Source organism: Plectrocnemia conspersa, unplaced genomic scaffold, assembly GCF_051122295.1.
Source record: "Plectrocnemia conspersa isolate PC_06_02 unplaced genomic scaffold, ASM5112229v1 ptg000001l, whole genome shotgun sequence".
Classification (NCBI taxonomy): Eukaryota; Metazoa; Arthropoda; class Insecta; order Trichoptera; family Polycentropodidae; genus Plectrocnemia; species Plectrocnemia conspersa.
The window spans coordinates 21,360,161-21,382,222 of NW_028277165.1; the positions used below are offsets into that span (position 1 = coordinate 21,360,161).

General features: G+C 35.3%; 1 protein-coding gene across 7 annotated transcripts in view; it reads left to right on the plus strand.

Annotated features, from left to right (window-relative positions):
• The window catches only part of LOC148239172 (protein groucho-like), a 153,116-nt gene that overhangs the window by 109,858 nt on the left and 21,196 nt on the right, over positions 1 to 22,062 (plus strand). For all 7 annotated transcript variants that reach the window (XM_088181971.1, XM_088181942.1, XM_088181981.1 and 4 more), the window contains exon 7: positions 14,724 to 14,964. In XM_088181971.1, the coding sequence (XP_088038097.1) occupies positions 14,724 to 14,964 (241 nt within the window). The remainder of the gene's footprint in view (positions 1 to 14,723; positions 14,965 to 22,062) is intronic.

A 22,062-nucleotide genomic window follows, 5' to 3' on the forward strand; every position in this document is an offset into this window, starting at 1 on the left:
CGATTTTGTGTGTAAGGATGTGTGCGTGGTGTACGCGCGTGCGAATGTATTGTAGATGTAAATGTGAATGAATGAAACCCGATCGCTGCTGCGCTTTTGTGGTTTAATGAGATTCGAGGACTTTTGAAGTTCTCGTGGCAAATAATGATGTACTACTTCAAAACAGCATGTTTATTAAATTTATACATAATATTGTAAACATGAGAACACTCACTCATGATCTCAGATTAAACGGTGAAATACAATTACCATTCATTTTTATTGTGCAAAACATACTGTGATTTAATTAATTGAAGTCATGTCAACGTGTATACATGAAATATTCAGCTGTAAAAAAATATATATATTTGCACATCTTCCATTTTTTACGGAGTCAATAAATAAATAGAAATGCTCTTTGATTATATTATAATATTTAAGCATCAAAACGTGGATGCTTTGTGGTGCGGCTAGTCCCTTAAAATCTTTAACTACAATTTAAAAATATCAAGAATACAATTACAATTAATTCAAGACGTTGTCCATATTGTTCGCTCGGATTAGCGTTAATGGCAGTGAATTGTTATGGACCGTCGTCCGTGTGCGTTGGCGCAGGTCAGATTTGCAGAGACTAGCTTCTTAACATTTCTAGTACCGGGCGAGAATTTTATCGCTCGATGCGGTCACGCGCTAGTACCGCACGAGACTCTTTTCTCTCTCTCGCAAGAAACTATTATTTATGCTAAGAAAAAATATTTTAATCCGTGTTGGGTTTATAGTTATCTAATATATAAAGAAGCAATTTTTGTTTTCTTGAAAACAAAAAAATGCGAAAGATTTAAAATAAATAAATGTATGGTTAAAACCGAAAAATATAATATATATTAAAAAAATAATGTAAATGTGAAATTCATCATATCTGACGAAATATTTTTTCTGTACCTAGCCCCCTATTTTAAAAGTCACGGCACGTCACTGGTGCTACCACAGCATGCCAATTATAACGAAGTGGACGAATAGTTTTTAATTCTAACAGCTAGATATCAGCCCGATATCACCATAAAAATCAGGGTTGCCTCCGATCGCTTTCTATTTCCAGGGCCGTCACCCCGTCGGTAAGTGAGTGTGTTGAAAGTGGGTTGCGGGTGAGACACGCGGCCTCGGTGAAGTATCGGCACGATTCCCCGAGACGAGACGCGGGGCCCCCTAACCTCCAGTCCGAGGGGTGGCGAACCCCGGCAGCTAAAGCTTCGCCCGAGGGAGTTCCCCGTGGATACGTGACGACACCCGACACACCGAGTGTGTACTCTGCCGACAATTTTTATGTGACTTTTATCGGTTAGCGCCGCCGCGCGCACCTCTCTCCTCCTGTGTGTGGCGCTTCATTTTTAATGCGATCGCTTTCTGGAGAGGTACCTAGGTATCTCTTCTTCTATGCGCAGAAACTATGGACGTAAAACGGCGTTTTACGCCGTGCATCTTTGTGTCGGTAACGAGCCGAGAATCGCGCTTTTATGCGATGGGGTTTTTGGCACGATTGAAATTTTACGAGGGTGTCGTCGTTCATCGTCCATGGGTGGTTTTGTTTCAGTTTTATATTATAAAGAAGCAATTACACTTATTCGGACATTTATATACCAATATTTCCATCTGATATAAAGCTAGATCATTGGTCCCCAAATTGGGGCACTTCAAGTGATAATAACGCAATCGTTAACATCAAATAAACTAAAAATTGCCTGCATTTGGATAATAGTTAGCAGCGTATCTATTTGTTACATTTGAATTTTTTACTTTTTTTTGCCATATATTTTATTACACACTATTTTACCGACTAATTTTAGATCACTGATCACTAATCCGCCCCTGATCCTTGATTATATTAAAGAGCGTTTGATATATACCAGGGCCTTCCGCAATTCAAGCCTCTTGATCGCGTCCTTTATTCTTGCCAGTCGCGCCAGGACGTCAGCGCTCGTACACGAGCCATTCAGCTTCTTAATGAGCTTGCCAAACACAAGGATATTTTCGGCGATAGCTATTAGGAGCTGGAAAAATATGTATGTGGGATGGTGCTTAACTATCTTAGGTGTGCACGTTCATTTTGATTTCATTGTAAATGTTTAATTTTATAATTATTGTTTTTATATTGACGAAAATTATATACGAACATAGAGAAATAAAGTATATTTGTTCAAGTGCATAATGACATGCAAACCTTACATCGTCCTCCGGCGCTGAAAGACGAATCAAATAATACTTTTGATAAAGACATATTTAATGCAGAGGATCTGAATAATAGCCGCCTCCTTTTCGGCGTTTCTCTTTCTCTTTCTTAGAATTTCCCCATACATAAAAAACAGATTCGGGGGCGCCGTTGTTCGCCAGCGGTGCCAAAACTAGGGAGATCCCAGTAATCCAGCCGTGACATTTACCCCTACGCGCCGACCTTAATCCCCGGTACACGACCGTAAAAAGGTGAACGCACAAAACGCGAACGTGAGCTGCAAAAATTATTAAGTTTATATTATATAAACATTTTTGTGTATTCGTTTAGTCTGGTGAGAAAAAAAATCTAGAGAGTCATCCCTTCTCTTTCTCTCCTTTATCCATATTTAAGCTCAGCAAGTGGTACGTGACTGGTGACGAAGCTCTTCGCCGTCACGACTTTGCGGCCACACATTTGCCACAAGATGGGAGAAAAGAAAAAGTTTTCGCCCCCACTCGGTGAAAAATCGCTCTCTCGTGTCGAATGTGTTTTTCGCGATTTTTTTCGAGTCGAGGTTAACTTTTAATCCAATGCCTATGATATGATTTCCCTCAATTGCCTCTGAATGTTAAAAAAATTCAAAACATAGTATGAGTGTATCTGAGTAATTAAAAATTATAATATATAAGCTCAATTGATAATTAGAAAATTATATAATACAAAAAAACATTAAATTAATTGGCAATCAGCGTGTTAAAATAATACAATATCATATCTAAAATAACATCATCTTTATCATTGATCATTTATTAATTCGCATTTAATATTCTTTATACACACCTTGCTTCTTATAAAATGTGGGGTGAGAAGATCTGTAGGGGGTAGGTAGGTAGGTGTACCACGCATATTTTCACGGAGGGCGCGAGGCAAAAAAAGTGAAACAGGATTATTCGGGATACTTTCACGCGAGAATTATGTAAATGAAGTCTGCGAGCAATAAACGGGAAGAAAAGGTAAATATGCATTACCCGATTTTATATTTGCCGCCCCCCTTTTTCCCATCCGGGCCTGGGGGATCCGGATGGGGTAGGTATTATATTCAAAGCGGGGTTGTTTCCTGCCCGGGGGCAAAGTTCTTCTTGCGCATCTTTCACTCATTATCGCTCATCTTTCGGCCCTTTCATCTGCCCGGGGGCCCTTCGTTAATTATGTGAAATATGTCCGAGGTTGTGTCGCTGCTGATGGAGGAGGAGGTGCTTCTTTTCTCTTCAACTCTTTGGTACAATTTGTTTTTATTTGGTATATTTTTACTTTGGTCGTATTTTAGGGCTTTTATCTGTACTTCCAGCTTTAAAAAGGTACTCATTTCAAAGGAGATGAAAATAACCGACTTGTACAATAAATGATACTTACCATTATAGTCCACTAACTTGGAAGCGTCAAATATCTCACCAAAGTTGACATTCGCTATCCGAAGATTCACGTTACATTAGAACTCTTACGAATGGAAGCCAATCACTCGGTCAGCAGTTTCCAAACCAGGATTTATCTTTTCGTTCATAATCAGACGCGGCACGAAAACGCGCCCTTATAACTCTCCCCCGATTCTCCTTCTTCAATTTCTCCGTTTTTATGCTGATAATATCGTTTGTTGTCCAATAAAGCGTGACTCGCGTCGCCACCACCTTGTCTTTTTTCACGTCGTCATAGATTTACGACACGGGCGTAAATCTTCCGCGCTATGTGTGCAGGGGAGCTTATGCGGGTCGAAGATTGCGGCCGGATGAATATCGATAAATCTTCGTTTCTACAGTTACGGTTAGTGATTGACGCGTGTCTTTGTGTTGGCATTTCACAAGGAGTACACTTTTTTTCTTCTTCTAATCAAAAATACGAATAACTACCATATATTTTTTTTAAATAGTATAATTATTAAGTTGTTTCAAGCAGGCCTGCCAAGAGGGGGCAGATTTAATGCAGCAAAATAAATAAATAATACATTCAATTTCATGTGGTTATTCCTAAAAGAAAATCTAGAAAAAACAGTTTCGAATCTGTTCCGAAAATATTTTTTAAAATATATCATTTCAGTAAAATCATATCGGAATACATTTTCACCAGTAGATATATATTTTTACCAGTAAAAATATAAATTATCCGACAAGTGCTAGTAAAATTATATGGTTTCAACTTTTCTATATGTAGTTATATATGTATGTATATATATATTTACATACTTATCATTATTTATTTATATTTGATGTATAAATGTTACAGTGAATGTTTATTTTACGGTAAAGTTATATTTTCACTTATTAAGTCCATATACATTTTCACAAGTAGATATATATTTCTACTAGCGAAAATATAATTTAACTGATGGGCTCTAATATGCTGCTCTAAAATGTTTATGAAGCTCAATTTGCCTTTGCTGTACAAACCGAAACCAAACCTATAATAAAATGTATTATAGTTTTAAATTTTTTATTATGTTCAGTCCAAAATACAAACTAAGCCAACTCATCTCTCAGTGGAAAATTAGCGAAAGAATAAGTACAGATAGACATTGCTCCATATTTTTCTAAATGTTTTAAAAATATGATAGCTTTCCTTACCGATATTACTATGGACTTCTAATATAAGGAAGCTGATCAAAGTATATTCAAACCGAATTTTGGTCAATAGGAGAGCGCAAAAAACAATTATCACTTCTCAGAAGGCAAAAATTCACGTCAAAAGCAATAAAATCGTGTAGGCGCCGTCGCAGTGGGAACGCTCGGTAACGAGCGTTCCCACACTGCGACGGCGACAGCACGATTTTATTGCTTTTGACGTGGATTTTTGACTTCTGGGAAGGGATAATTGTTTTTTGCGCTCTCCTATTGGACAAAATTCGGTTTAGATGTGCTTTATTCGATTCTCACTCATAATATTGTTATAAAAAGTCTTGATTTGACCTAGAATGGAAGTTTATGGCAACACTGAGCAACAAAGAAAACACGACTAATTATCAGATAAATATTATGAGTAGATATTTATAATAATTTTTAATGCCTATTTAAATTATTTCGCTACGGTGACTAATTTTTTTATCTATTCGTAGCTCGTACCTATTATTATTAATTCTAGAAATTATATTACAATGTTAAAAATATATAAAATGCCATTTTTGTCATGAGGACCGGAAACTGTTTTCCCAGGGCCCGGGAAGTCATTTTTATCCACAATTTTGATAATTAATATAGTCTTGCCAATGATTTAACAATGAATGAATTTTATAATATCACTCTTATTTCGAAGAAATAATCTAAATGTTTAAAAGGGTGATAATTTGTATGAGAAAGGTCAGGGGAATTCGGGGAATGAGGCAAAATTTCCAATCCTAATTCGATTAATTTTGCAATAGTAATCAGTTAAGTATGAGGCCTCCAATTATCATGAATCAATATCGTTCCAAATCTGTTTACCATCTGATGTTTATGGTTCATTTTCTAGGCATTGTTTTAATTCATCTTCAATATAATTCTGCTGGTTTAGAAACGGACAATGCATAATTATACTTCTAATAATAAACATAATGAACAGACTTCGAAAATTTGTTCCTTTTGCTTTTTGCTCAGTTCGTGCGGTACCCATTAACTTTTTCAATGGCATCTAGATGTAAAATCGTTGCAGGAAAAAAATCTGCTACTAGTCTGTACGAATTGTTATTTGTGGATTACCTTTAACAATATTTGTTACTCAATACAGGTTAATATCACCATTACATAATTTTGTAACTCACCATTAAAACCCAAATTGCGTCTCTTTGTGTTTCAGTTTGAACTCGTACAAAAAATTAATACGTAAATCTGTTGTAGACACAAAACAAAAAACAAGCTTTACTACGAATGTCTTGATCCAATCACTACCGGAAAACAATAGCTTAATTCAATATTTGCTGTATTAATATAAATTAAATAATAAATAAATGTTGTCAACTTTAAAATTATTAATAAAACATTTATTACTGAGCGTTCCAAAAATATCTGTGTATGATACTAACGGAAGATTGTCTCTACTATATCTAAATATGCGCTATATGTGTGTATATGTATAGTGCATTCACAAAGATTGAATTTGCATATTCGCCGATTCGCGAAATGGCAATAAATCGACTTTTAAGTGAGTAATAAAAAAATTCGCTTAACCCGCGCCGGCTAGACACGTTTCACGGTATAAAGATTTATCCCCGGAATACACGAAGGGTGACTTACACAAATGAAAACTTTCCATGAGTAACGTGAATGTTTTCCATTCGGCTGTCCTTTCGTGTTTTCAGCCAGAGAGGGTCGCTTCTCCTTCGCTCCTTTTATTCTCGAAGGGAAATAAAATAAGAAGAGGCGAAAAAAAGAGTTCCACCCATCCATTTGTCCTCAGTTCATAAATATTCACCTAGCTTTCGTCTTAGCGTGTTTTTGCGTTTTTTTCCCTCCTGCTTCTCAAATTTGCAAATGTATTCATCCGCGAGGCTCTCCTTTCGACCCCGCCCCAGTAGTCGTCTTTAGATCTGGTGGCTTTGGATCTCTTACGAAATGCTCAACTTTTGTTTATTAATGCGCATAAAAATAAAGCGGCACAGAGAGTTGAAAAAAAGCGATTAACATTTTAATGGGAAAGGGTGGTTCTTGTCTCTGCGACGAGTTCTAAGATATAATCACAAAGTGAAATGTGACGCGGCAAATGTCATTTAATGATTGATAACATACATTTATTGCTAATACATATTCAAGAAGTTAATATACATATATTATAATTTCGATCACTAGAGAGTAAATTAGAACTAAATTGCCCTTTTAATAAAAAAATTATAAGGTTAATAAAACTGCAAATTTTATTTATTATTTTTGTAGTAGTGCATCAAGTAGTAAGTCTTCTCGAAGACCGGGCTGAATAAAAGTGACTGCTTATTTTTGTCTTCAAAGGATCATTTCGCTTGATACAAGATCAGCTGATCTCTTAATTGTTCCAAGTCGGAAGCGAAGTGATAGAAAGGCCAAGTTCTGACTGAATAATTTAATACGGCCGTGTTTCGGGCTATGATTACTCTCGAGAATTCCTTCCAGATCTCGATGGTTCGGGGTAGAAACAGACTATTTGTTATTGTCTGATCTTGATAAGATCGGAAATGATGTAATTATATGAAATGTGGGTTCGAGGGCTCGGTACATCTGGCGGAGAAATTTTACTTACACAAGTGAGAGTGGCGAGTGGCACTGATATTCAGTTCGCCTTTCATGCAGGGTTATCGCGTCTTGTTTTGTTCAAAGACTAAATGACATTTTTGCTTTGGCGAAGATTTGAGAACCACAGATACACCGACAGCTTTGTTCCCCTCCTTCCGAGCGAGTGAATCAATTCTTTAAGTCGATCTTGAGCACAATGGTGCGCGCCACACTCTGGGGGCGAATCGGTAACCTTCTTTATTCTGCTTTATCGTTGCTCCTAACAAAAATGTCTACACTCTCATACAAACACACATGTATGCGTATGTACGGCAAAAGGGTTGTTTGTATATGTACTACACATCTTGACGATAGAAATCAAGCAGAGCCGGGCAAACGGCGAGGTAAGCGCTTTCGCATTTATCACACGTAGGCTTTGGTAATTTTTGTTTTGTCACCTGAGTACGATATCCTCCTAGGGGTGGGTCGAGCCCTCGGGTTGGGGGAAGGTCAGTCGGGGATGCGGTGGGATGTCTTTGCTTGTCGCCACGTCCTCTCAGATAAGCGGATTGTCCCCGGACCCCAGGGGGCGCACAAGAAATTGCTTCTCTTTTCTACACGTCTTTTATAAGCCATCAACCCGGTTGTGGACATGATAAACGTGTTCAAAGATTATTATATTATATTCCAGGGACGAATTTAAACTCGCGAAATATATCCAACCTGAGTGGAATGCTAATTTTTAAGATTTAAAACTAGTTTTTTTACAGCGAGAGTTTCTGTTTCAAAAAATGTAGAGAATGAGATTAACTTATATAATTTTAAAATTGCGGAAGGAGTACTTATTAATGAATTCTAAGCTTCTTAACAATAAAACAACCAAACATCACTTTTATTAATTGATGAAAGCTTGGAAAGAAAAAATAATTCAGATTTTATCGACGAGTCTCTTAAAAACAGATAGTCAAGAAAGTTGCGGCAATTATGATCCATTATATCATTATATTAAAATAAATACTTTTCATTGTCAGTAGAACAGATATATTATATCCATACATTTTACACACATGTAAATGATTCAAAGTGGGTGCCGCATCTACTATGCATATATAACGATCGCCTAAACAAAGATCTGGACAATATTTTAATACATAAAATAATTATTCCAAACAAGTCCCTAACCATTCCATTTCAGTGAAAGCACTCTAACAAAATTCTCAAATCGATCAATAGTCCCCTACCGTAAGATGATTATGTTACCCTCGACTTGAACTCGCTTTTTTCCATTAAATCGACCAACCAAGTAGCGTCTGTAGCAACCCCATCTGATCCAAGAATTATTAGCCGTCTCTAGGCATAACATTTGTCATCTTAAGACTTCTCAAACCACCCTTCATATAACGTTGGTTTTAGCTTTATTTAAAAATGTATAAGAACCCCCTCCCCTTGCTCATCTCATATGTTTGAAACTTGATTCTTTTCAAGACTCTCTGTCAATAATGAGGCGATTTTATTACTAGATACGGGCTCTCCCTCTCTATGCGCGCTTTCCATTCATTAACCGTCAATCTGGTCTCGATTTAAGTATCAATTTGAGTGTGCGGCGCCAGAGGGTGGTTTTTGGGGGAAAACTTCTCCGTGTAAGTCCTCTCGCCCTCGGCGCCGTATACTTTGGGCCCACCTGTAATTAAATACAATCCCTTACCCTTTGTGTCTTCCCGTATTAACATTATTATTACAAGCATTCCGCGGCGTCTATTTAATTGTTTTATCGAACAAAAATCGACGATATGAGAAGAAAAATAATAATAAAATAACCAAATCATTATTTATTTTTTAATTCTACCTGTAACATACACGTATCAATCCGGTTCTATCACGAAACGTCCAAGTTAGGTTGTTTTACTGCTACGTACATACGTACTTATAACGTAAGTTTTACTCGTCTTCGGGTAAGCCACGGTATCTATAAACTTCAACACAGACATAAGCGTCCTTACTTAGTAAAGAAGCTTTTCCTATTCTTCCGTCCTCTTTTCCTTATTCAGCGACACGAAACCCAGGCCCGCATTATAAGCACATCTTTTATTTATATTCATTTCTTGAACTTTTTTTTTATCTTCTTCACCTATCCTAATTGATTTCTCACCGTTTGTTTAAAAGTAATATTGTTGTCTTTTAAAATAATACAAATATAAATCTATTGCTTCTCTGGCTGATCTTGCCCTCGAGTCGACTTCTTGAGATTCTCCTTATATAAGAGACTACCCCCACATCTTCATCCACCCCGAATATTCAACCCTCAACTTCGACTCCCCTACTTCAAGCTTGTTATTGGAATATATTATGACGGTATTTCAAACAGGTGACTGTGGCACGATAATTATTTTCGCTGATTTTTAATATCTATTTTTTAACCTATGTATTTTTTAACCTATGTAGTTTAAATCTTTTTAAATCCATCTATAAATATATAATGCTTAAAACATAGACACCTCCCTTCTGAAAAAAATATTCAGTTGCACTATTGCTCAAATTTTGCTTTTTTTAAAGCCTCCTCAAAATCATAACAGCATTTATCGATAATTAAAACGTTTACTTTAGTTGTTTACTATTTCTTGTCGACTCATTGACTTAGAGCAGGGGTTGGTAAATAACGCCTCGTGAGCCATATTTTACATTTACAAACTAATTAAAATTTTAACGGCAAAAATAATTTGCTTTGAAATCAGAGTTAGATAGTTTAAAACGGATTTTTTCATCACAGCGCATTTTTTTCGCAGTTACCAAAGTCAATTCACGAGTGGCTTTATGTATTTACTAAAAAAGGAAAGTCATTCACCGATGGTGATTTAATTAAGTCATGTCTGATTGTTGCAGCCGAAGACATTGTCCCGAGAAAATAGATTTATTTCAATCTATCAGCCTTTCGGCGAGAACAGTTGGTAGAAGGATTGAGCACATTGTGAGTAACATCAATAGCCAATTAAATAGCAAGGCAAATGATTTCGAGTGGTTTTCTTTAGCATTCCCATTTTTTTACATCCCCACAGTAATAACATACTAAAAGGCAAATTCCAAGAAATCCTCTAATGTTCTCTTCCAGGCGATGAATATGGTCAATCCGGGATTTAATATTGTATTTCCCTGCACAAAAATATGTTTAAAAATATTTTACAGTTATATTCTTAATTTACATTGATACACTTACATTTCTTTAATTACACAAAGATTTACAAATAATAGTAAAAATATAAAGCAATTGAAATCTGAAGTAAAATATATTTTACAGTCAAACAATTATCTATACTTAGTTACATTAGAGGCTTTGAGGTATTTCATTGGTCTGATTGCGCAGAGCAAAATGGTCATATATGTTCCAACTATTTCATTGTTATTCCGACACTCGCAGCGCATGTACGTCTGCAAATTGTTATCGCTATACATACGTAAATGATAACGATTGATAAATTATTAATTTTGATAGCTTATAACTTTCACCACTTCGATATAAAAAAATATAGTAACATTTCTAATATCTCTAAATTTGTTTAAAATATTGAAATGAGTAATGATACATATATCCGCATCTTGGTGAGGCGGGGGGCGTACACCCAAAGCTTTTCGATAATGACGAAATGAATAGACCTCAAAGTGACTCTTAAAATAAACATAGTATATGCTCAGAATTTTCGCTGTGTGAAATTTTCCGGTCACCTACCTTACATGTATGTGAAAAGTCATTTTTAAAGATAAAGTACGTAAAATTACAATTTTAGGTTAGCATTATGATAGGAAATGATAAAATTCAATCCCCAGTTTGATGAAATTTTACCAGAAAAAATCAATTAAACATTATTTTCGAGTTAATAAGCACATTGTGAGTAACATCAATAGCCAATTAACTTTTTCAAAGGAGTGCGCATTGCAATGTACAATAATTTATTTCTTGTTTTTGAAGCCATTTTAAATATATTTTCACTGGAACCTTTTTTTACATCACAATGTACACCATATTATTTAAAAATACATAGAATATTTTTCATGCTCCTATACTGTACTAAATAAAAAAATAACAAAAAAAGTTTTTCTACGAAAAAAATTTTTATGCTTCTTTAATGTACTTAAAATAATATAAAAAAATGTGTTTTCTACGAAAAATACAAATTCAGGTTTGAGGTGGTTTTCTTGGGCTTTATCCAGTGGTTCAAAATAATTTAGTTAAGCCTAGCTTAAAATATTTCAGCTATAAATGCAATTTAATATTTTGTTTATTTTACTATTTATTATACGTTTTTTCTCTAAACTTATGATTTATTATTGTACTATAAATTAAATTAGTTTTGTTTTATTTTACTATATTATAAATACAGCAGATTGATTCGCTTTTGACATATGATATTATTATTTTCGGCTATGGCATAAATTTAATTAATTAATTGATTTAGAACGATGAAAAAACTACATATGTATATGTATGTATAATATGTACATACATTATATACTTGAACCGTTTACTTATTATATATATTATATAACAATAGTACGACTATAATGACATTTTATCATATTATACACATACCTACATTATTATACAAATAAGGGTAGTAGTAATGATGTCTGGATTTCACGTCCATATCTTAAAAGTCTGAAGTGGATGCTTGGGTGCACTCTAGACTTGCATTACTAATTGAGCGCAGCTGAATTTTATGTGCGGGTTTAGAATAAATATTGTCGAGCACTTTATCCGTACTATTAGTATAGTAGATAGACATATATTTATACGCTGCCCTACAATTAATCTCGCCTATGAGCGCATTCTTAAGTCTGGCATTTTCCTTTGAGCGATCAAAAAATAAATAAAAATCGGACAGCGAGAGGACACAAGGGGAGAGTGGTAATTAAAAACTCGTGTAACCCGGAACGGCTTAATCTCGATATCTGCACACATAGGTATAATACGTTCGAACGGCTTCCTTGAAACCGCTTGGAATTTAAATCACGTCACCCTCCTACCCCTAGGAGCGAAAAACGGGGAGGATAGAGCTCGCTCCGTGAAAGCATAATGTAATTGCTGCTTGTTAAACGTCGGCTCCCATTTTTTTTGCGCATTTTTGCACTCCCCGTCGACCCCTTCGTTCAGGGGTTAAAACTTTTTTTGGAGCACACAGCGATAGGCGATTTTTTTTACATTCATGACCCTTTTTGCAGGCCAACTGAGACACGCCTGAGAATCCTTATAGTTCAGCACTTTGTGTATTATGTATTGTGAATTCGAAGGAATGCTCTATTTAGTAACCATGTGCAGATGCTTTTTTGCAGGCAAAGTGTGAAATATAAATATATATTTTTATGAATATGATGGTGTATGTTTTACAATTGAACGTATTTTAAAATATTTTTATAAAATACAAAAATATTTTTGGGCTTTTTTTTAATACATGAAAAAATATAAGAAGTTGCCATAAAATTGGTTTAAAAATACTTCTCAATTAAAATGATACCAATTTTATTTATTTAAATTTAGTTTTAAAATACTCAATAATATTCTTTATTACGTTAGTTCTAATATGTGATTACATATATACGATTGTCAATCTTTTTCATTCGAAACCAATTTAAAACTCATTTAACAATGTGAAGAAAGATTCAGATTCAAAAACAGATTCTTGACAATATTTTCCGTTATAACAAAGGTGAATGAAATTCTTACAGAATTTCGACACAATCACTCAAAGCGAGATTTAAAACAATCGCGAGGCGCAGGGTGGGCTTTCGCGCAAATTAATATAAATTAAAAAAGAAAGCCGCCCCCGCCGAAGGGTGGATTAATCGAAGGGAGCGATAAAAAAGAAACGGGGCTCGGGAGCGAGCGGGCAATCAATTTCGTCCCGGGGTGTTCGCGAGTCATTTAAAATTCAAAATAACACAGCATCCCCGAGGGAGGTGTGGGAAGGGGGGGGGGTTGGGGTTGAGCAGAATCGAATTCGAGCCCTCGAATGAAGGGCGCTTATTTGGGACTAAAAAGTCAACGGACAAATTAGATCAAACAACCCTCGAGCGGAGTGGAACGGAGCGAGACACGATTCTGTTAGATGTTTTCATAAGGTATGGAATTAAGAAGCACAAGTTTGTCATGCGATAGCTACTAAAAGATCTACTACAATATATGTCACTTCAAATCCATTGTTTTCCTTTAAAAAAATGTCACCACACTATTTGAAGCTAGAGTTAAAAGAAAAGTGTATGAAATCATTAGCGCCGTATTATTGCTCTTCAAGTTTGTTGATTATATGTGTACAGTAGTAGCAATATATAAAAATATATTGTCTTTATAAAATACAACAATATTATTATCACGCGTCTATACATCGGGTAAATTCTAGACACTCAAAAAGTTTAATGTTTCAAACGGAGCTCATACAAGCTTCGACATAAAGTTAGGTGTTTTATATAAATAAATAATCCCATGTTGTGGTAATGCTATATAAAAGTTAAGTGAAGTTAGATTAGTCTATTATCAAGCATTTCATATATATTATGGATTTTATTAATACGACCTTTCAGTCAAGTTTTTCATGAAATAGAAAGTCTGATACGATAGATTCTCCAATGGCATTTTAGATACAATTATTGCCAACTCAAATCTTGATGGTGGTTATCCTCCAAAGACCTCACTTTTTAATTCATGCGCTTCTCAAACCACGCTCGTTGTCTTCTGCACCACATACATACATGCAAAAAACGTATCTGGAATTCGCATCACGGATTCGTCCTCATTCAATATTCTCTTTTCACACCGCGAGAGGCCTGCGCCCCCAGACGGCAAAACTACGCTCTCATATCCGTAGAGCCACCCCTTGTGGGGATTTCATCTTTCAGTTTTCTGAATAAATCATACAATATCCCAGTTTTTTCTCTCTCTACTTCTATTTGCCTCGCGAAACCGGCACGTGGATGTTTCTGCGCCACTTTTGTGCCATTATGCTCAGAGAGGTCTTTCAATCCATCTATGTATATTTATATTTATATACAAACATACATTCATCGCTGCAGATTCGGTGAGAAGCATTCTAGATTTCTGACGACAGAGGTGACCGAGAGCGCGAATTTTATTCGTTAATTTATCAAATGATATTTTATTCAAGGCGCGATCAGGTGCTGTGCTTACTTAGAAGATTATCTCAGATAAGAGGCGCTTCGGTTTCTAGAGAATTTTAAATCCTTTCTATATTGTGTCGTTTGGGTAAAATGTACTTGAAACAATGCCACTTTGCTCCCACTGTTAAAATATACTGTAAACTAATGATTATTTTTATTTTGTTTAACAGCAACAAAGGCCTGATCTTCCACGACTATTACAACAAATGCACGCACAACAAGTGCCTGCTCCTCCTTTACCTGTGCCGCTGCTACCCCACGCTGCTCTGCCGCCACCAGCTGCAGCCGCAGCAGCAGGAGCCCTCTTGGGCTTAGCTGCTGGACCTCATCACCCCCTAGCCGCCGGAGTATTATCTTCGAAACCCCCATCGTGTTCAGACCTCCACCGGCCTGACGAAAAACCCAACAACGGTAAGTCACCCATTAATAAAAACAAGAAGGACCGCATTACTCATCGGAAGTCCCCGCCTTGTGTATATTTTTTTCTTAATTAATACCCCTGGTTGATTTATGCACCAACTTATTTAATATTCGAAATTACCCTGTTTTTTTCCCGTAGGGTGCTTGCATATAATTTCGTCGCGGCCCCTTATTACTTTACTTTTAAGAGAATGCGCTCTGGAAGTTTTTCTTGCCTCGAGAGAGAAATATTATAGAACAAGACCTGTGCGTGTATTTATTAACATATTTATTTTATTTCGAAAGAAATATTAAAATGCTGTCGTGTTTCGTATGCGGGCGCTAGGGGAGGTTTCTGTGAATATAAATAAAAATACAAAAGTATTCAAATTTTATACATGGCGCTATATACGCTGAATACAGTTGTTGAAAGTTGAGGGTTAGTTGTTTTTTTTTTTTCAATAAAATGTCAATAAAAATGGACAATAAAAAACATTATCCAGTGTACAACAATTTTATAAAATTGAAAGAAGCATTTACAGGAAATTTGTAAAGTTTGGCATATAAGTCATTTATTCCTGTTAAATTGATTAATATAATTATTCACAGATATATCCACAATAACTGTCAGCAAGCGCTAGTAGACCAACAACACAAGTTTTGTCCGAATCGTTCCACAGTCATTAACTTTTCGTATTCCTTTTGAAGACGGTGAAGTAAACCTTCGATTCTAAAATACAGATCAATGTAGTCTATACTGACTTTCAAAAAGCACCTGACAAAAGTGTATCATGGGCCTATTTACTATTTTTAAATTGCGAATAATATTTTTATATTGTAAGTAGCAAATATTTAATATAAATAGCAAATATTAATTATATATAGCATTTTTTTCCTAGTAGCACTGTAAATAGAAAAAATATATTTTTTGTGTTAGTTTATAAATGTGTGATTTTATGAACTTATAAAATTATTTAATAATTTTATAAGTTGTTTTATTTTTAAATTTGCTTTTTATAAATTTCTTAAGATGGACGATGAAAAATTTTGTCGTTGAAAAGTGGACGATGAGTCAATTAAGTTTGAGATTCTATGCGTGTAGATGGTGAAGATAATCACCAGATAATGAAGATATTAATTTTTCGATTATCCTCTCGTCCCCGTCACACCCACCCTGTCCGCGTGAGTTATGCGGAAATTCCGGCAGAAATATGAGCGCGATAGAGGGGGGGGGGGGTATTATATACATATACATAGGTACACAGGGTGTACCAGATATAGTATAATTGGCCATATTTCGCCGCGGTCCCATCTGCGGCCGGCGATTTAGCGTCGTCATTTTCTTCCTTGGGCGGAATAAACTTGTGATTTTTAATTTCCACCGAGTTCATCTCCATTTCGAGCACCATTATTCATCCCCCTGCAGCGGCACGAGGGGTCGCTTCACGGGGGATGCTTCGCGCCGTCACGCTAAGCTGAATGAAATATTAATTACTTGGAGAACGCTAAAGCGCGGCTGCCGGCGACGCGAAAAAAACCCGAGGAAAACGCTGAAAAATGGGAAAACTCACACTTTCGCGCCAAGGCTAGTAGGGGGATCACCGGAGTACATATGTACATACAGGGTGTGCCATGAAAAAATCTTGAATAATATCTTTAGTGTAAAAAAATATTTGATAATGCCACTTTGTTTACTGTTCTGATACATATGCTATAAAATCATACGTAGTAAGCAATCTTATAAAAAGTGTCTCAAGAGGGAAGTTGCTACTTATGTTTCACTAGTTTAGCTTCTGGAAACAAGGACGTCATTTCAGCATTTTTCTATGGTCGAATTTTTTTTAACATAAAAAAACGAGGCTACTTGATTCTACTTTAGATGGCATGGTTTTTTGTATCTGCAATACTTCACTATATTGCATACAATTTTTCATTCATCAACATTTTTCTAGAATTCGCGATAAATTTGAGAAGTTAAGTCGAGAAATGAAAATGCATAGGTGTATCCAAAGAATATTGCCCTATAGAAAAGCAATTCGTGCTAGTTAGTATATTAGTAAAATCAGTTCATTTGGAAAAGTCTGTTGATTGTAGTGTAAAACATTAAGTTACTCTGATCCGTTGATAATTTAAACAATAAGACTACACAGATCACGGAAGTGTCGGCTTTAGCTTCTCAGCTTGGAGCTTTGATTAAAATTTTAATACATTCAAAGCGGACAGGGTCTCAGGCACCAATTTGTATCTCGTTTCTTTATTATTCTTTTTTTTAAATAAAGGAACAAAACTACCACCACCCCCTAGCAGCTGACCTCCCGCGGTGCCACCCCGCTGCACTCATTTGTCACCCTCGGGTAACGAGGGAATGTTTTCATCTTCGCCGCGCCACTATGTACTTCCACTTCTGAGAGTGGTCTTTGTGCCACCTACTACCTACCCTCTCCTCTGCCAGTGGCGCTCAACACTTTAAACACAACATTATCGCAATTGTAATACGGTTGTAAAGCGAATTGCCGGGAGCGAGGAGAAAGAGGGTCTAATTAAAACGGGTTTCACGTTTAAGAGACGCGTGGTAGTTTTTACTTTGGTATAAATATAAATATAAATAATAAATCTGACCGTTGATCACTATGGGGGTTTCAACCACCTGCACAATTTGTTCACCATAACGACCATTCGAACAAACGAAAAGAGAGATCAACCCGTCTAGAAAGTTGGGTATATTTACAACACAATATAAGATAAATCTCGCGAGCAAATATTTGTGTTAATAATTGTAAATGTTGCACGGATCACCTAATAATACATCTGTCCCGAGTACTGTTTCTCTTAACGCGTGAGCAATGATCCCAGCTTTTCCACCGAAAACACAGCCGACATTAATACAACTCGACACGCCAGCGAAGACTCTGATTTCAAAGACTTTCCATTTCAACTCCACCGCCTTTATTGCGTATAATGTAATAAAAAAATACTAAATTTCAATTTGTATTGTCAGTTTACGATCGTGAAACCGTCAAATCTTCTCAATAAAAATATGCTTTTACGTCTTTAAAAAAACGGTATCTATTATGACCGAAATTCGCAGAATTCGTTCGTTGAAAGAAATAAAGCTTTGGAAAGGCCCACTTTTTTATCGTTTAATTTGTGCAGTAAAACAGGTGCGCGTCGCAACCTTTTGTTAAGTTCGTGCTATGTTTTTGTATTTGTTGTATCAAGATGCGAAGATTTTATTTCAATCTTTTAATTTCTTTCAATTTATTTCGATCTGCTCTTTATGTATATCAAATTCGTTCAAAACATTATTAGCTATTGTAGATACAATAAATTTGATAAAATTGTGAATTTAAAATGTTCCAACAATCTTGTTGAATTAATTCAATCGCAGTGATTTAAAAAAGCTGAAACGACGTCCCTGATCAAAAAGTATGTAATAATATATTAAGCCTTTACTTTTTGACACCCTCACTGGTAAGCAATTCGCACAATTCAAAAATACTAATATATTCGAATATTTCATCCATTTTTTAATCAATATTCGAATAGTTTATAACTGCAAATAATTGAGAGCCCTAGTTAGTGGTAACGGTGCTTCGTTTGCTTATCGTATGTAATGGAGAAAAGTCGAAATACGTGTTGCGCGCGAGCTTATCTCATTCAAAAGCCGCGAAGTTAAACTTTTGCATTTTGCGGCTTGTGTGACCGCATTTTGAACATATTAGACTGAATGTCTAAAACGCAAAATTTAAACCAATTATCCTTATAGGTGGCTAATTATACGAAGTCATAAAATATAGATAATACAGTATCGCCGTACATGTACGGCGGTCGATCTTTCATTATATTTATATAATATTTTATTTATGAGTTGAATTTGATGTAAATGTTTCTTATAGAAAAAAAAATGAACAAAACAAAATATATAAATTTAGAAAAAAATGAATTAATATAAAAAAAAAATTAACAAAATTTAATGTAGAAGTGTTTAAATCAATTATTTAAAAACACTAATTCAAAAAAGTAGTAAAATAAATCAAAGCAATTAAGTACACGTTGAGAAACGCTGATTCTTTTCTATAATTTACTATATGTAAATGCAATATAAATAATGATAAATAAAAACAACAAAAAAAATTATGGAAAAATACGTAAAATTAACTTACTCCTAGGTGTTTATGAATACTCACTACTCAAAGGGTTAAAGATATAAAAATTGTTATGAAGGTCATAATCGTCATTACGACATAACGGTCTCTAGCATAGGTGTTTGCAAAGTCTAAATTCCATGAAATACTGATCATACACATGATAACATGAAACGCCTGTGAAACGAAAGTAACACTATATTTTTACCTCTCACCTGGTATTTATCTCTTTATTTGCTGATTTTTTTAGGCATACTATCTAAATAATTATGTAGTACATAATAAAACAAATATATTTTAAGAAAACGTGTTATTTTCCTTACCATACTCTAAATTTCTATCTTTATTGATACCACCAGATTCAATGATTATTGCTGAAGTTACAAATGCTGATATATCTGATTTCGGCAACAAAAGGGTTATAAGGATTTTGCTTGTAATGAGCTAGTCTGAAAGTATTTACAAGAAAAATTCCAAGTAGCACTGAATATCATCTGTTTTATTCGTTTCATAAGATATTATCTCCAAGCATCCACCAAAATACTGCTCATGAAATATTCAACTATGGAATACGGTAAAAACGAATCAAACACAGTGCAGTTACTTTATTTAAAATACCTTTTCAACTGTGTGCTTCCGTGAGAATTTCAACGGTGACTCGGCCAGAATTTTCCGGCGCGGAAAAGCTTCGCGCAACCGGAAAACGGATGAAGGAACGCGACAGAGCCGTGTCGAGCGAAAAAAGGGGCGCAATTGTCGCTGTTTGCCCTCTCGGGGGCCCCGGAGCCCCCCGAGGCTGTCAGAGCTACGAAATGACAAACGGAAGAGGAAAGTCGGCGAATTGCGACGGACTCGCGGTTAATTATTTAATTACTACGCGAAAGTGCTTATTGAATTAAATTTTCCACTTATTAATATTAAACATATACTTATATTTAGTGTGTGTCATGACGTTCGTGATGAACATCTATCGATCGGATTAAAGCACTCGTCAGAATATGATGTATCGTTTCTTTTCTTTCGACGAAACAATAAAGTGCTTTTATTCGCTCGAGTTCGCCGCGGGTATTGCGAGGCTTATGCGTGAGCACGATCGTTCATCTATTATGTCGATTCGCGATATTTATTTTGCGAAAAAAATATAAAGGTACTATACAAAGCTAAATAAATGTGTATCGAGGGTATAATGTAAGACACAATGGCATTCTCGAGCTATTGACCCATTTTTGATAAAACACACATGTTTCACCTTCCCGTCCTCAAGGTTCTCATGATGATATGAAAATTTCATTGTGATATACATCATAATTATAAAATAGTAATGATTATTATCTTATATTTTATTCATAATTTAACAATTATGTGTTATTTAATAGTACTCAGTAAGTGTCCAAAGCTTGATCTTAAAAATAAAATCTTCAATTCAATGAAACGAATATCTCAATAATCACTGTTCCCACAAAATCTAATGCTAATTACGTTATTAGTTTTTTTTTCAATTATGTTTAAAATGGCAAATCTGGCGTGTGAAAATTATGGTTTCACTTTAATGCTCCCCCGCCCATATCGTCAATTTGAGAATACGCAGCGGTCGCTTTACTATTATTCCTAGACTTGTGCTTCGCAGTACGTATCGTACGTATGGCGTGGAATGTTTGTTTTAAATTACTTGGGGTGTTAATTTATTATTGCTCGAGTAATGAAAAGGGCGGGCGGCTGGTAACGTATATTGTTGTGTGATACGCTCTCAAAGAGCGCAGGGGTGTAGTTTGAATTGCCGTTACACGATCGAGGTGTGTCGCTACAACAAGGGGGCAAACAGGGGTGTAGTCTCGGCCTCCTGCGGTGGCGACACACTCCACACGGGCGTAGTCGAGACTCGAGTGCTCGACTGAGAGACGAGCAGTGGCGGCGCGTCAATGGGGAAAATATTTTATCCTCGCCTTTTAAAAATTATTATCTAAATATTCTATATTTTTGCATATTATGTAACGTAAACTATCAAAGGGTGAGCTCTGACGTATTGAAATTTGCACAACTAATTATATCTAGAATTTATAGGTCAACTGGCATTTTAAATATCCATATAACTGTCATTGACAATACGCTATATTGCTTAAGAAAACATCGATCTAATAATATACAAATCCGGCTAGTTATGAACAAGGGACGTCATTGGGGAGGGGGGAAGGTGGGGGCATTTGCCTCCTTGAATGCATATCATTTAATTAACCGTTTGAATGCCGTATTCGCTTACGAACGACGACATGAATGCAGCTAGGACGCGGGTGTTCATTTCTTTGTAAAATTATAAAAAAAATTTTTTTAAATATATTTATAAAAGCATCTATATTTGCCAAAAAATGCTTGGCATTCTTAGCATCCACCGCCTAATTTCACTTGGCACTAAAAGGGTTAAATACTATGAATTTTAATGAAATACAAAACACTTGATTCTAAACTAGAAATTCTCGAGTTCTATCCCGAAAATATTTTTTTAAATATGTCATTATAGTAAAATCATATCGAAATACATTTTCGCCGGTAGATATATATTTTTAGCAGTTAAAATATATTTTATCTGGTGCTAGTGAAATTATATGATTTCAATTTTTCCATGTGTAGTAATGTATACATTTACATAATAATAATTATTTATTTACATGCGATGTATAAATGTTACAATGAATGTGTATTTTTCAGTAAAGTTATATTTTCACTAGTGAAGTCTAAATACATTTTCACCAGTAGATATATAATATATTTTTACTAGCGAAAATATAATTTAACTGATAGGCGCTAGTAAAATTATATGCTGCTCTAAAGTGTCTTACACTAATTATGGTTTTAGAACTTTCGTTAGGTCAAGCCCAAAATACAAAATAAAAGGGATATTACACTGTTTACATATGTATATCTCACTACCATTTCATCCCAATTTTAACGATTTAATTGTGTTACCACT